The 15,716-nt window shown below is 42.1% G+C and overlaps 1 protein-coding gene across 1 annotated transcript in view; it reads right to left on the reverse strand.

Annotated features, from left to right (window-relative positions):
• TRAPPC10 (trafficking protein particle complex subunit 10) overlaps nucleotides 1–13,834 on the reverse strand; it is a 42,906-nt gene extending 29,072 nt beyond the window's left edge. The window contains exons 1-4 of the mRNA XM_052674233.1: nucleotides 13,691–13,834; nucleotides 4,253–4,334; nucleotides 3,469–3,604; nucleotides 1,853–2,049 (exon numbers count right to left, since the gene is read on the reverse strand). Coding sequence (XP_052530193.1) covers nucleotides 1,853–2,049; nucleotides 3,469–3,604; nucleotides 4,253–4,334; nucleotides 13,691–13,781 — 506 coding nt within the window. The 5' untranslated portion in view covers nucleotides 13,782–13,834. The remainder of the gene's footprint in view (nucleotides 1–1,852; nucleotides 2,050–3,468; nucleotides 3,605–4,252; nucleotides 4,335–13,690) is intronic.
• Between the last annotated feature and the right edge of the window lie 1,882 nt (nucleotides 13,835–15,716).

Genomic DNA, 15,716 nt, shown 5'->3' on the forward strand with positions numbered 1-15,716 from the left:
AAATTATCTTTTAATTCAACACTCAAAGAAAACGTTTGGGGGGAGAGAAGGAAAGGGGGCAGAGTGTTTTGTTTTTTGTTGTTGGTGGTGGTTTTTTTGGTTTCTTAAACTTTCCCATGTATGTTTAAGGCTGTTATATAGTTTACTAAGTACTATAGTATATATATAAAATATATACAGCTTACTATAGTTTATTAAGTTTTTTGTTGTTCTTTTTTAATAAGTACTTAGCAGATCACAGTAATTCACAAATAAATAAGTCTTACTGAGAGCATTTATTTCTTCAGTTTTTATACCATAGAATCACAGAATCACAGAATCACAGAATCACCTGGGTTGGAAGGGACCTCAAGGATCATGTAGTTCCAACCCCCCTGCCTAGCAGGGCCACCAAACGTACACATTCAGATCAGGTTGCCCAGGACCCCGTCCAACCTGGCCTTGAACACGTCCAAGGACGGGGCATCCACAACCTTCCAGGGCCTAACCACTCTCCTTGTGAAGAACTTCCCCCTAACATCCAACCTAAATCTTTCCTCCTTCAACTTGGATACATTTCCCCTAGTCCTGCTGTTGTCAGCCCTTCTGAAGAGTTTACTCCCCTCCTGGGTGTAGGTTCCCTTCAGGTATTGATAGGCTGCAATGAGGTCACCCCGCAGCCTTCTCTTCTCCAGGCTGAACAAGCCCAACTCCCTCAGCCTGTCCTCATAGGGGAGGTGCTCCAGCCCCCTGATCATCTTAGTCGCCCTCCTCTGGACCCTTTCCAAGATCTCTATGTCTTTCTTGTACTGAGGGCTCCACACCTGGACACAGTACTCCAGGTGGGGCCTCACAAGAGCCAAGTAGAGAGGGACAATCACCTCCCTGTCCCTGCTGACCACCCCTCTCCTGATGGAGCCCAGGATCCCATAATCTATCAAGAATCAAAAACGACATCTTCAAAGTCAGAAAAACCTCTTATTTAAACCGAACATCATTTCTTATTAGAAAAGTGATGTTTTCTAACTGCTTGTTTTAATCAGTATGCCATGAGATAATAAAAGCAACATAATTCAGACTCGTCCAGACTCTTTGCAGTCCTGTAATATAGCAAACATGAAGTGGGTATAAATAAATTGCTGTTGATGTCACAACATGCTGACCTGTCAGCTGGTCACTGGCAGATCACACTAAGGTACAATGAGTACTGTCATCTATCCCTTTGAACTATCACCCATTCCTAGGGGGAAAATCTCCTATTTACAGTTAACTCTTGAGATTAAAACAAAATGAAACTATATTATATATTCCATGCAATGATGCAGAATAAGGAAGAAGATATTTATTTGTTTCAAATAAAATTTGCATATTTTGTTGTTTTTAATGAAGGCAAAAACAGTTTCATAACTTTTTTCATCATTTTTTTTTCCTTATAATAACTTCAGTTTCTTCACCTGTTTTTACATCAATTATTTCATACTGGAAAGGTGATCTATTAAGTGAAAAGTAGAGTTCAATGGTAAAAAAGTTAAGGATGTCAGCTTCATTTTCCCCTCACACCACACTACCACTACCTGTAGTTCTGATAACATTTCTGCACCTAAGTTCTGAAAACTGAGAAGAGCATGGAATTTTCCCCTTCAATCAAGATAAGCTATGAAACTTCAGTGTACTTGAAATATTCTTGAAACATTTCACAGACACCGCTAATCCATGAGGAATTAAAATAAACTCCTCCTTTTACAGCTTTGCATCTGGACATCAGAGAAGATCCTATAAAAAGCAAGGAATCTGTTACATAGAAAAGTTAAGGTTTTAAGTCAGCACCACACTACTCAAAGATTTAAAAGTTTGCAAGTAAAGAACTCCTTACCTGTCACTTTGCTTGTTACAGAAGTCATTTCTTATTTTATCTACTATAGAAGTTCGGGGAAGGATATTTGTTTTGTTCTTTTTCTTGGCATCACTCTCAACCACCACAATTAGCCAGTCCACTGAGTTGTGAGCCTTGAGAACGTTCTGCCACTTGGTGATGTCATCCTTGACTGTGGTTTTGTACACTTCTGTGTCCTGAGGCAAGAAGTGGTGAATCACCAAAGCAAACAGTCATTCTAAACAATTTCAAAAGGCAACTTCTGTACTTTTGTTCCAACAGAAGAAAGCCATAAACACTTATCAAACAGAATTAGTGACAATAAATTTACTTATTGCAAGAAATCAAATAAGCCAAAGTATGGTAAGGTTTTTAGTCTTCGAATTTCATTTATTTCTAGTAATTGATTAAGAGTATTTGCCATAATTCTTGGCCACTTTGTACTAATCATTGTATGATTAGTTTTTGGTACAGTCCTTTAGATTATATTCTTAAATTTTACAACATGAGTGTGTTTGACACCAACAAGCTAAACTGTTATATTCTTGCATAACAACAGAAGCGTGGCATTTGTGCCTTCTAACACAGCTCAAATCTTAAAGTGTTTACAAGCTGGAGGGGAAGAAAGGCGAGCTTTTTGTTTGTTTTAAACAAAAAAACTCAAAACCACTGAAGGTTATTTGGCATTTTTTCAGTTGTTTCCAAACAGATTAATTCAGATAACTCTTGAACCTGTTAGGAATGCCTTTGGTCACAAATCAGAAGTTACCTCTGTCATTCAACTGGTCTCTATTATGAATTAGTTATGCAATCTCTAAGCAGTGAACTTCAGATAAACAGAATTAAGACCTTCCAAATATTATCCACTTGTGGTGGTTTCACAGCCTGCTCATTCATTGGCCTCTCCTGGGCTGTACTGACCTTCGTGCCTGCAGGGTTGGGCTACTGCTCTCACAATTCTCATTCCTCACTCTCAGCTGATGTTGGGCAGCAGTTCTTCCCTTCCTTAAAACTACTCTCCCAGAGCACACCCAGTGAAGCTCACTGCTCAGCTCTGCTCACAGTCCCTTTCAGAGCAGCTTGAGCTAGCTTTGCTCTGACATGGGGTAGCTGCTGGGCTCTCTGCACACAGGTCACCCCCAGCCCTCTGCTACCAAAACTTTTCCACCTGAACCCAATACACCAGTTTAGACCACTGATGCATACTAACAGCTGACGTATGCAAAGATAAAGCAAAATACACATTCTTTTTAAGATTTAAGCTTATGAATAGATCATAACCAAAATAATCAGGCCACATTTCTGTATCATGTAGCAAATGTCCTGCGCTACTGCAATAACACTGTTAGACTTTGGGGTTTTTTTTAATGACAAAATGCTAAAAAAAGGCTATTCAAAAGCCTTCCTCTTAGCATCAAGCAACATTACAAACATCACTTATATCAAAAATGTACTTAAGATGACAAGTTTCTAATGCACTAAGTATGTACACTTACACATTGCAAACTTAATTGTTCAAGCAAACACAAAAAGCAAGTTTGAAAAAAAAAAAAAAAAACCACAGACAGGGCAAGCTGAAAGTCAAAACAATTTAATTTTGTTTTCCTAATACTTACACAACATTCTGTCCAGTAAATATGAAGAAAGGGAAAAGTCAGAAGAGCCTTATTCCCCTCTTTGGGTAGTAGCTCCTCTTTAAACTGAACAAAGTTTGATTCTAGATGAATCATCTTTGGAGCACGGCCATAAGACCTGAAAAATTCAAAAACTGAAATTAGCAACTGAGACATATGTAGCAGAACCCAAAAATGAAAACGGATTTTGTTGAATCAACTGAAAAGCTCTGGGTACTGGAAACTCAAAAACTATGCTTACAGTAGTTTACAGAAAGTCAGCTAAAATATGGTATCACTTGAAGTGTTATTATAGATGCTCCTTTTTACAAGAACAGCAGCTAGAAGCTTTTCAGCCTTCATTAAAAGATTTTCTATACCTCCAAGACCTCTAAAAGTAGAAAATCCTAAATAAGAAAATCCCCAAAATATTTTCCTCCACCAGAACACAGTGGGCCATACCAGGGATTCTGAATGAAGTTTCATCTAAAATTCTACCTATATTTTCATGAAAAAGAGCAGCACGCCCCTTTCAAAACACCCAAAGCACATCAAGGCACGTACCAAAACACCAATAACAAAAAGAAACACAGCATTGCTATTATTTTCCTTCAGGTAAGGTTCAACACAGCTGAGACGCAGAAGAGTGCATTCTGAACATATACCTTGACTAATTAAGGCAGGTGCCTGACTCACTTTATGGTAAAAGCTTCCCACGACACAGTGGCACACTTTCCCATGTTTAGTAACATACTGAAATGTACTACAGAACCAAATGCAAATTTACCTCCTCCATTCCATGGGTTCTCTTGGAAGCTGCTGAGAAAGCGTAGGATACAGGGAAGTAAATAAATTCTGATCTCCAGCACCTAAACATGAAATAAAATAATTTATCACCATGTGCAAATTACAACAGAAAAAAAAAAAACAAAACTTATTAATAAACTACGCTTTAATTTGTTTCAATATAAAAGTTGTATTTTTATTTGCTTCGGACACTTGAGTCCAACATAACCTAATAGAACACCTCAACAAGGCACATAATATATATGCTATTATAACTTCCTGACTGAGCAATCAACCATACTAGACAAGGTACAATGCCTCAATAGCCCATCACAATTAAAGAGAAAAAAAGGCATGTCACTTCTGGCAAATAAACACATTCCAGTGAGAACAGGACTGAGGCTATAAAAATAAATTTCATAGCATTTGATCAGAGTTCTAATACCTATTATGACACGTGTGCATTCTGATGTTGGGAAAATGAGCTGGCCCATACTAGCTGTGATATCATTTATGCTATCTCTCACGTGCATGCTGCCCTGAAGTTAGCTCAGCTATTGCTCTCTTCTTTGTGGCTTCTCTTCTCTTCTGCTCCTTATGGCTTTATCTTTGAATTGCTGCATTCCCCTTTTTCTGAGACTGCAAATTAATTTTTTTTTTTTAAATCCTTTTTCCTTCCTCCAGAAACTCCACATTCTCACTTTCCTTCCCCCACACCTTTCTCAGGATCTCTGGAGCTGAAGAGTTATGTTTTCCAGTTACCATGTTAAACAGGCATACAGCAAGTCGGCTTCCTGGCAGTTTTCCACTTGTCTTTATAATCTTCATAATCTTTATAATCACCTGCTGTTGTACAGCCCAACCCTAACAAAGGATCTTCTTGCCTTTCTGTGGAACAGAAGAGCTAAGGCTGGAGAAGAACCTGACATCCTCTCTTTTCCCTCCCGTTGTGCACAGAACAAGAAACTGCTCCTAATAGGAGCTTACCAAACTTTAATTACAAACACAGAATCAAAGAATGGCATGGGTTGGAAGGGATCCCAAGGATCATCAAGTTCCAATCCCCCTGACCACCGGCAGGGCCACCAACCTCCCCATTCAATACCAGACCAGGCTGCCCAGGGCCCCATCCGTCCTGGCCTAGAACACCTCCAGGGACGGGGCATCCACAACCTCTCTGGGCAGCCTGTGCCAGCACCTCACCACTCTCATAGTAAGGAACTTCCCCCTGACATCCAACCTAAACCTTCCCTCTTTGAACTTAAAACCATTTCCCCTTGTCCTATCACTGCCTACCCTTGTAAAAAGTTGATTCCTCTTCTTTTTAATACCCTTTTAAATACTGGAAGGCTGCAGTGAGGTCACCTTGCAGCCTTGCCTTCTCCAGGCTGAACAAGCCCAGCTCCCTCAGCCCATCTTCACAGGGGAGGTGGTGCTCCAGCCCTTTGATCATCTTAGTGGCCCTCCTCTGGTTGGGAATTAGGTTGGCATCTTTTACAGTCCACCCATCTTTTCCTAATTTTCTCTAATATATCACTTTGACCATCAGCCACTAGCATAATGCAATCATCAGATACTAAACAAACAAGTTTGATGAAACACCAGAACAAGCAAACCCAGGTGCTCTGACATCTGACCAAGACAGCTGTTGTTCAGTCATACCATTTCCTAAAACTGCTTAAAAATAAACCAACAGTTACTCTATGATTACTGCTTGAGCCTGAAGTCTCCAGAAAGTTACTAAACAAGCACTTCACTCTCGACTCTGCGCTACCTCCTGCTCTGTTTGAATTAAGTGCAGCACACGAAATCTTTAATTTAATAGTATAAACAAATTCTGAAATGAATATTGAAACAAGTGTTGGCAATACTGCTTAAAGCTATCTCATACCAAGCTACAACATCTTCCTAAGATGGGCCATAAAAAACTGTTTATTGATTTGCAACTCATTACTGCCCATTGAAAGTGAAATATGGCTCAGTGATTTAGCAACAGCACACTGACCACATCAAAGAGATAGCCTGGGAAGCTTGGAGCCTGACACAAAGAAAGGAGAACTACAGGTTTTGCCTCTGGAGCACAGCAAAGCGCTCGTCCTGTGCTGCACCTAAAAATCCAATTTGCACCCCAGAATGTCTGAGAATTCAACATCTTGAGTAAAAAGATTAATTCCGTACTACAGAAAAAATACCAAATGGTAATACGTATTTAAGTGCCCTCCTGTTACAGACAACCACACCACATTGTCAGCTGAAGAAAGACTACATAAGTTTTACTCATTTGTTGTAATTAGCTTTTTCTCCTGCACTAGATTTGAGGGCACATAAGAACGTATCTGTGATCCATGCAAGGCTATCCTCAATGATTAGAGGAAAAAAGGAGAACGGACCTCTAATGCAAACTACATCACCTTATCTTTTGAACACGGACCAAACACAGTCACCGAGTATTACAAACACCCAAAGGATTGCAGTATTTCAGGTTCTGCTCAACTAGACCCTATATCTACTGTCATCAGCAAGTTTGAGCTATTTCATCAAACACTGAATATGAAGTTATCAGCAGGCAGCACTAGCATAAAACTGACACGGGACAAACATTAAATGAGTTGTGGTTGTCCCCTCCCTGGAAACATGGCCAGGCTGGATGGGGCTTTGAGCAACCTGGTGCCCCTGCCTATAGCAGGGGGTTGGAACTAGATGATCTTAAAGGTCTCTTCCAACCCAAACCATTCTACGATTCTGTAAGTTGGTAGTACAACCTAGAAAGGACCGTAAGACTGGCAAGATGCAGGTCAACTGCCTGCTACTGGAGTGGAAGTGGAGAACATCAATATAAGCAGACAGTAAGAGTATCGCCTTCCTAAATAACAGAATAAAAATTCCTGGAAGATCAGGATTGTTTGGAGGAGTTGTTGCATAACATTCCCAAGACTCAAGAGACATGAAATACTGCAAAAGTATCACACTGTTCTGTATGCGTCCCTGAAGCATTAGTAGTTGCTGCATGCATGATCTACTTCCTAAAATATTTTTAAAATAAGACAAAAAATGAACAAACAAAAAAAAACCCACACATGAATTTTGCCTTGCATCTAACTAAATTTTGAACAAAACATTTCCAAGAATACAAGTACCCCTGGAACTCCAACTTACAACAAACTGCAAAGTCTGGGGGGAAAGAAAGGGAAAGGGGGGAATAAAAAAGGATATATAAAGTCTGAGAATGGCTTTAAATATGTTATCTTCTTAAAAAAAGGCAGACACAACAAAATAAATACAATGTGGATGGATGCCTAAGCAACCATATTGTAGCAAACTCATCTCGGTGGAAGGGCCTCAACACTAAGCTTTCACTCCAAGGATTGTCACTAGTAGAGCCAAAGCATAAAGGATGACCAGACACAGCTTGAGAAGAGAAAGATGGATGTGTGTAAGAGGGAAACAAAAATAATTCTGGAATCCTACAACTAAAACTCAACAGCCTTTTAAAGAAGGACTTCCTTCTTCTGAAGAATTGACAGAATTAAACAAGACCTAAACATCCTGATAAAGATCATAACTAGGAAATAACATCCCTTATCACTTAAAACAACCAGAAGAGTGCATCTTTAGTTCTACTATATTCTCTAAGCATATCTAATAAATATATTGATAAATAAAAAAATCAAAATAGATTTAAATGATTTACATAGTTTTACCACAAGCCCAGATCAAACAGTGAGCCAAAAAATCATTTTAACTTATGCTTTCTACGACTGGCAACCACTTGACATCCACCAAATTGACATCTAAAGCATTCAGATGGCCAAATCAAGCAAAAGAGAAGCAAAACTTACTAAAATGAATGCTGATTGTGAATCTGGCTGTAAACCTCATTGCCTAACTGAGTAAAGAATGTACCAATCTGTGGTTCAGGGATAGGCTATATCCCTATAGAGAAGTTCATAACCATAAAGCTAAACCTGTGGAAAAATTTCAAGGGTGACATTAGTCAAGAACTGAAAGGAACAACCAATGCCAAAATACCCTTTGTTTAGGTGACAAGGTGACAGCATAATGCTAAGGTGGCAGAGCACTCCAGAAAATACAACTCCAGCAGTCCACATGAAGGTTCAAGCTACTCACTGAAATTTTATGCTATTGGTTCCAAGCTTTTCATTTCTCCATTCCTTCTTGTTTTACTCCCTGGTACTTTGCTACAAGTCCAGGATTCCCAAGAGGAACAGGCTCTGTGACAAGCTGGCTGACGCACAAGAACCATAATAACATTTTGAGACCTATCCCAAACTCACCAAAATCCCCAATAATCTTTTTGTTTTTCCCTCCCAACACATCTCAAACTTTCTAGATGCTTGTCAGTGAACTATCTGAACATTCCCAAATCAATATTTTCTTCTGAATGAAATCATTCCAATCCATTAACTAACCACACAGGCAGTGTTAAGAAAATAGAAACAAAAACCCACACACCTCTGACGTCAGATGAGTAAAGCAGACAAATATTTTTCTTTGACATCAGTGAAAAACTGTCACGTGAGACAAAAGGCTCTGAGAACTTCTGAAGGAGCACAGTGCCAGGACTACACTTTAGTGGTTTGTTGAGCATTTATTCTCAAATACTGTTCAACACTAATCTTTCTGATCTCATTTATTAATAAAATTGGTAAAAAGTCCTGCTGTGGTATTTTTTTTTTTCTTCAGAATTCACTAGCCTGTTATAAGCATATCCATCTAAAGTCTTGGAAGGATTCGTTTGCTGTTTGTTTGGGGGTTTTGTTGTTTTGCTTTCATTTTTTAAAAGGTCCTCCTGCTCCCCAACCTGGATTCATTTCCCAAAGAGGGCTGAAAGGTAAAATATAAGACAACTTAATTGCTATACAAGAACTCCACCTAATTCACTTGTAACCTGTAGAAGAAATTTCCGGTACTAAGTTTTTCCATCTTAGTGCTGCACCACCGTGTTTATAAGATAGGAGCTAACACTAACAAGAATATGCTGCCTCTTCTCATGATAAAGGTAATTAGACATAAGTACAGAATAAAATCAGATCACCTCCTCAACAGTAACAACTTAAGTGCCTGTTTGCTAACAGAACACACTTCTGCAGGATGTAGTTGTTTAAAGGGTCTCACTAGCACCAAATCAATTAGGCTACATGCCACTTTTTGTTTGGCACATTTTAAGAGCTCTACCTACTAGTGATACAAACAAGATCATCTGGATCAAGCTCTTTCAATCCCACGATAGTATCCTTAACAGTAGGTACTCCTTCTTATTCTAAAAAGATCTAAAACTCTCTTCGCTTTCATTCGTCCTTTCTATTTTTGCTGCTCTTGTAGGTATTTGCAGACACTTTCCATTCTCAGGCTTACAGTGATCTTGCTCTTGCTGTATCACAACACATTCTGATGAAAGCGATGCAACCTATTCTCCCCAAAGAGATATAAAGTAGAAAGTTCTTTCTACTAAAAGCAGTGACCGCAAGAACAAATTATACACACAGTTTGATATATATATAAACAGACACTACGTATTGATAAGGAGCATTCAACTGCTTGACAATAATTGCAAAAGAAGAGCATGGCAGAAAAGCTCTGAGAAAACTATTACATTACTTCATTCACCAGGACGGTCTACAGCCTTCAACTTGCTCTTTATGTGGATAATGACAGAAAGTAACTGAAGTGTAAACCAGCTACATAAGGACAAGTTCTTTAATCAGAACACTTGGTTGGCATGTATTTTAATGAACATCGTATAACTATTCAAAAGACTTTCTCAAATTAAATTTAAAATGCGACCCAGGAAACGCAAGCAGCATTGTTCAGGTTTGCTAAGAAAGCAATCTACTTTGCTTAAAGATTATGCCAAGTCAGCATTGCAAGGAAGATACCGAAGTCCAAGATGTCTGAGGCTCAACCTGCCTCTTTGAATAAAAAACAATTAACAACACTAAAAATAGTACTTCTGCAGCAGTGAGAGAAAGCTGGAGGCTGACTGGTGAACGCTTGCAATGTAATGTATTGCAGTGAGAATATCCACAGCTGGATATGTGAAAGTCCCCACTGGGTTTAAGACTGACAGTACAAAAACGTGCCTCAAACTGTTCTGGAAAGGAGTCATCACAGCACTCAGGCCTAACTGAGAAGAATGACTTCATACTACATGGGATGCTGCCATTTTGAGGAAAGGTGAAAAAACAACAGGGGAACAGCACCTGTCTGTGCATATACTACCTTCTCCATTCTTACATAATACAGTTGTCTGCTTGCCTACAGAAACTGTCTTCAGATTTGTTAGTTATATGAAAAGAATAAACGCAGTTAAAAACTGCATTTGCTATAGGCACCAATTATACAAGCCACATAGGAGCTGCCATTTTCACTTTGTGGGACAAAGCATACATACCCACAGTGCTACATTCAGGAGTCTGTCAATTTGGCAGAGGATTACTTGCACAACAGAGACAAACTCATAGTTTTGGAAGCACAACTCTACCAGTTCTTTTCTCCACAGAAGTATTCCTTTGAAAATATGCTCAAATGTTTCACGTAGGTAAAAACACTTGTTTGCAACATATCACTATATGTACAGTGTCGTGAAAACAAGTTTCATACCAAACTTTTCTCTTCAGTTCTCAATTACCAAAAATATATTCTGGAAGCCAACAGGAGCATTTCATGATATAAATGTTTATTTGACAGATTAATCTAAATCCTGTAGCAAAGGGAAATAAACACTTCTGTTCTGAGACATAACCTCACTTATCTTCACATAGACAAAAGCTAGTCACAGAATCACTGAACCAGAGGGGTCAGAAGAGACCTCTGGAGACCATCAGGTCCACTTCTCTGCTAAAGTAGGTTCCCTACAGCAGGCCACACGGGACAGCATCCTGGAAGATCTTGAGTAGTCTCCAGAGAAGGAGGCTCCACCACCTTGCATCTCCTTGCAGTTCTGTTCCCCCTCACATGCATCTGCTGGGCAGGACACTTATCCCACACAGCTTTAACTGCCTGAAACCAGAACAACAAAACAGAAGAGAAGTTGTAGTAATTGAATGGTTTCTAATATTGTAGTTCTGAATGTACTTTCCAACAAACCAATACAAATCCAGCAACTATTTTCCTAAAATACCAAGCCTCATCTGCTCATGGATGATCAGAAATGTTTTCCCTCACCAAAGTCATTTTTGTTGAACACATTTATTCGAGGTTCCATCATCTCCAAGTTCACTTCTCTGGACAGAGAAGAAAGGAAACAAAAGCTGCTAAAACAAAATGTGTTCCCACCACAAAAAAAAAATGTTTGAAAATGATAGCAAATCACCCTTATGACATTCACCAGAGTCATCACTGCCGAGCGCTTTTGCTCAGTTACTTTATTTTCTGAATTTAGTTTTGTCAGATCAATCAATTCCAATTCACATCAGAAAAGGTTTACTGCCATACTGCTGTCATGGTTGCTCACAGCTCCTGTTGTCCAGCAGCAAGGCACACAAATGATGCATCATGTTTACCTTGTATCTCATTTGTGATATGCTGCCATCATACTGTATAGTGATGAGTCTAAAACACTTTGCAAACACAAAACACATTCGCTATATAAAATAATTATTTTTAAAATCGGATACCTGGGCTTGATTGAAACCTGATGAAATTCAGCGTTTGGAAATTTCAAAGTTTCCTTGCACAAAGAGGCCAGAGAGCCTGAAGTAAAGCTGCACGTACTTCAACAAACTGAAAGGTACTTTACATACTCCAATCATACAGGAACAGTAAAGATTGATATGCAGCCCATCTCCTCTCCCTCATACATACACAATCCAATTCCGGACACAACACAAAACCAGCAAACCTAAAGAACATTCCACCTCAGCCTGAGTAGTACAGTGACACCAATGGGGATCATAGAACCACATGAGTTGGAAGGGACCTCTGAAGATAGACTACAACAGCCCTGCAGAATCCCTACAGTAGATTGCACAGTCAGTGATATCCTTTATGTGTTTCTTTTATGTTCATTTTTCTGTTTTTAGACCTGAAATGGATTTCAAAGGTGTCTGAATTAGGCGAGGACAGAATATTCAGTAAAGATATCACTGACTTCTATTTAGGAGCTACATCCAAAATCAATTAAAAAGTTTAAGAGAAAGAAAAGCACAGTTATAAAAGAGTCTGGAGAAAACTATATATATGTATTTACACACACAATTCTGTAATTATGTGGTTAGGAGTTTACACTTGAATATCAATATCAGTCTAAGACATAAATCATTAGTCAGGAAATACAATAGAGCTGACTCTGTACAATGACAGCACGCAAACGTGGAACAGTTTTTATTCTGTAAGCACACAAAGCATTACCATGGCCTTACTGATAAAGTGCAAATAGTCACATGAGGAGTGGCTGAGGCCCCTTGCTGTGCTCAGCCCAGAGCAGGGGAGCTTAGGGGAGGCCTGATGGCAGCTGCAGCTCCTCACAGGGAGCGGAGGGCAGCGCTGAGCTCTGCTCTGTGTGACAGCGACAGGGCCGGAGGGAACAGCATGGAGCTGCGTCAGGGGAGGGCAGCTGGGGGTCAGGGAAAGGGGCTGCACCACAGGGCAGTGGGCATGGAATGGGCTGCACATGGCTGTGGGCACGGCCACCAGTGCTGGAGTTCAGAGAGCATCTGGACAGTGTTCTCAGACAGAGGATTTGGATTTTGAGTGGCACCATGTGGAACCTGGAGTTGGACTTGATGGTCCTTCCAGGTCCCTTCCAACTCAGGATATTCTGTGACTCCAATTCTGCTGTTTCTGATATCACAGATGAACCTCCTTTTAAAGCACACAGAATTCTGTGGCTGACCCCCATCCATCAGCAGCACTACGGCTGTGCTTCATGTGCTTAAGTGAACTCCGCATGCCGCCCTCTACACCTGCAGGACCGCAGGAGCTGCTGTTTTCCATCAGGGCTGGTGTCCACACGTCGTGCTTTACACCTGAGGGAACTAATCCATCACTGGAACCACAGGACATGGCTCGTTAAATACGCCGTCTGTCTTTCAGAGACGGAGCTAAAGCACAACAGTTAAGGATTAAATTATAACGTCAGCGGGAACCCACCAGCAGCGACCCCTCCTCACCACAGAGGCACGCCTTCCTCTTCGCCCTCAGCAGCGCTACACCGACCAGAAGTTCGGGGTGTAAGTTTCATCGCCACGTTTGCACCCCGAGCGCCTGCAACCCCTTCGAGCCACGTTCCTTATTCACCACCACCCACAACACACCCGAAGAACGCAGGGCCGCGACGAGGGGCGGCAGGGCGGACACCGACCCGCTCCCCGGTGCCGTTTTCCGCACACAAAGCTGCGGGGTGTCCCCGCCGCCAAGCCGCCAAGCCGCTGCCGCCGCCGCCGCCGCCCCTTAGCCCTCCCCGCCCGGCAGCACTCACAGGTAACGATGGGCTTGTTCTCCATGGTGTAAATCACCGGCGGCTTCTCCCCGCCCTCCTCCTCGCCGGCCGCCGCCGCGGCGGGGTCCATGAGCGGGCGGGGTCCTCAGCCCCGGCTCCCCCGCCCGCCCGGCGCCATGGAAACGCCGCCGCCGCCGGGGGGGCTGCCACGGCCCGCGCCTCCGCCGGGCCTTCTCGCGGCCCCCGCTCCCCTTCCCCGCCGCGCCGCTCCGTTCCGGAGGGGAAGGCGTGCGGGCTCATCCGCTTCCTGGATCACCGGCGGAGCATTACCGCTTCCGGGGAGCGCCGCGAACGGCCGGCAAGGGGCGAAGCCGACCGGGCCGGGCGCGGCTGCTGACGGGCGGAGGGAAAAGGGGAGTGGGGCCGGGCAGCGGAGGGCCGAAGAACGGTGCGCCTGCGCGGGGCGGGCCGGGCGCTGAGGGGAACCAGGTCGGGACTGGGTGCTGCGGGGCGCTGGTATGAGAGCTCAGGGTCTGCCAGAACGGTGGCCTGATGTAGGAGAGGCGTCAGGGGAAAATCTTTCCCCAGAGGGCGGTGAGGAGCTGGCACAGCTGCCCAGAAAAGCTGTGGTGCCTCAGCCCTGTAGGCGCTCGAGGCCAGGTTGGATGGGGCCCTGGGCAGCCTGAGCTGAAGGGAGGGAGCAGCCCTGCCCATGGCAGGGCTTGGGACGCTATGATCTTTAAGGCCCCTTCGAGCCCAAACCATTCTTGGTTCTGTAATAACCATAGGATTCTGAAGCGCATACTTAATGCTGAAGAGCCTAAACCATTTCCACAGTGGTCAGAGGTGCTTGGGTGGCAGCATGCACCTGCACCGTCTTTTCAGTGACCTCAGGCACGCCAGTCAGTTCTGTTGCAGGCCAGCTGGAAGACGGACTTTACAGGTTGCAGTGAGTAAGGTGACAGATGGCTGGTTTATCATTCGGCCTGAAGAAAGGTAGCTTGTGCAGTGTGAGGCCAGCAGGAGGATTGCAGGGAGCAGAGCATGTGGCATGGGCTGGTGAGCACAGGGATGCGAGCGAGGTGCTGGGGCAAAGCCAGCCTACACACAGGTACATCTTGGTTTCAGAATCACAAGGAGCAGCTAGAACATACCAGCAAATATGGCCCAGAAAGCTTAATGATTTATAATGTAAGTCTTTGAGTACACAGATATAATACGCTATTGCACTTATTTTGTATCTGATTGTTTTGCATTAAAGTACTCATAAAATTGGCACTCTTCAAATTCCTGAAGGGAGGTTGCGATGAGGAGGGCTTTGGCCTCTTCTCCCAGGCAACAAACAGGACCCGAGGAAATGTCTGCAAGTTGTATCAGAAGAGGTTTAGGTTAGAAATAAGGAAAATCTTTTTCAGAGAGTAGTCAGGCGCTGGAATGGCTGCCCAGGAAGCTGGTGCAGTCGCTATCCCTGGCAGTGTTCAAGATGTGTCTGGATGAGGAGCTATGAAATACAGTTAATGGCTTGGCTTGTGGTACCAATGGCAACGGGAGGGCAGTTGGACTAGATGGTCTTGTAGGTCCTTTCCAACCTTGTGATTCTGTGATTTTGGTTTTACTGCAGCCACTGTTTACCCCAGCAGTGTACAATTTCTTCAACCTCCCTGTAATTTCCTAAACTTGGAGAATGTTAACTTGACTATCTTCAACAGAAGTAATTAAGATATAAAACGTACTATAAAGTTTTTTTTTACCATAAAGGGTAAAAAAATGAAGAACACCCCATACATGTGTAAAGCTAAATAAACCTAAGGTAGGGCTAAAAATATCTGTGTGTTACTCATAACTGTTTATTGCAGTAACATTGTGCTAAGGTGCTTTGGTTGTCTTAAATATTTACAGAAATCATATTGTTTAGATTTTTCTTCTAGCACAAACTTTTTTCTTTCACTTTATTTTTGTTTCCTTGGCCCAGTCAAATACAAAATACTTTAAAAAGCCAAAACTTTAAAAAATTTATATGGCACAATAAATAAAATGTCTGTTCTATAAGTCTAGACGAGCAGCT

The sequence above is a fragment of the Tympanuchus pallidicinctus genome, unplaced genomic scaffold (genome assembly GCF_026119805.1).
Source record: "Tympanuchus pallidicinctus isolate F22 unplaced genomic scaffold, pur_lepc_1.0 scaffold14, whole genome shotgun sequence".
Classification (NCBI taxonomy): Eukaryota; Metazoa; Chordata; class Aves; order Galliformes; family Phasianidae; genus Tympanuchus; species Tympanuchus pallidicinctus.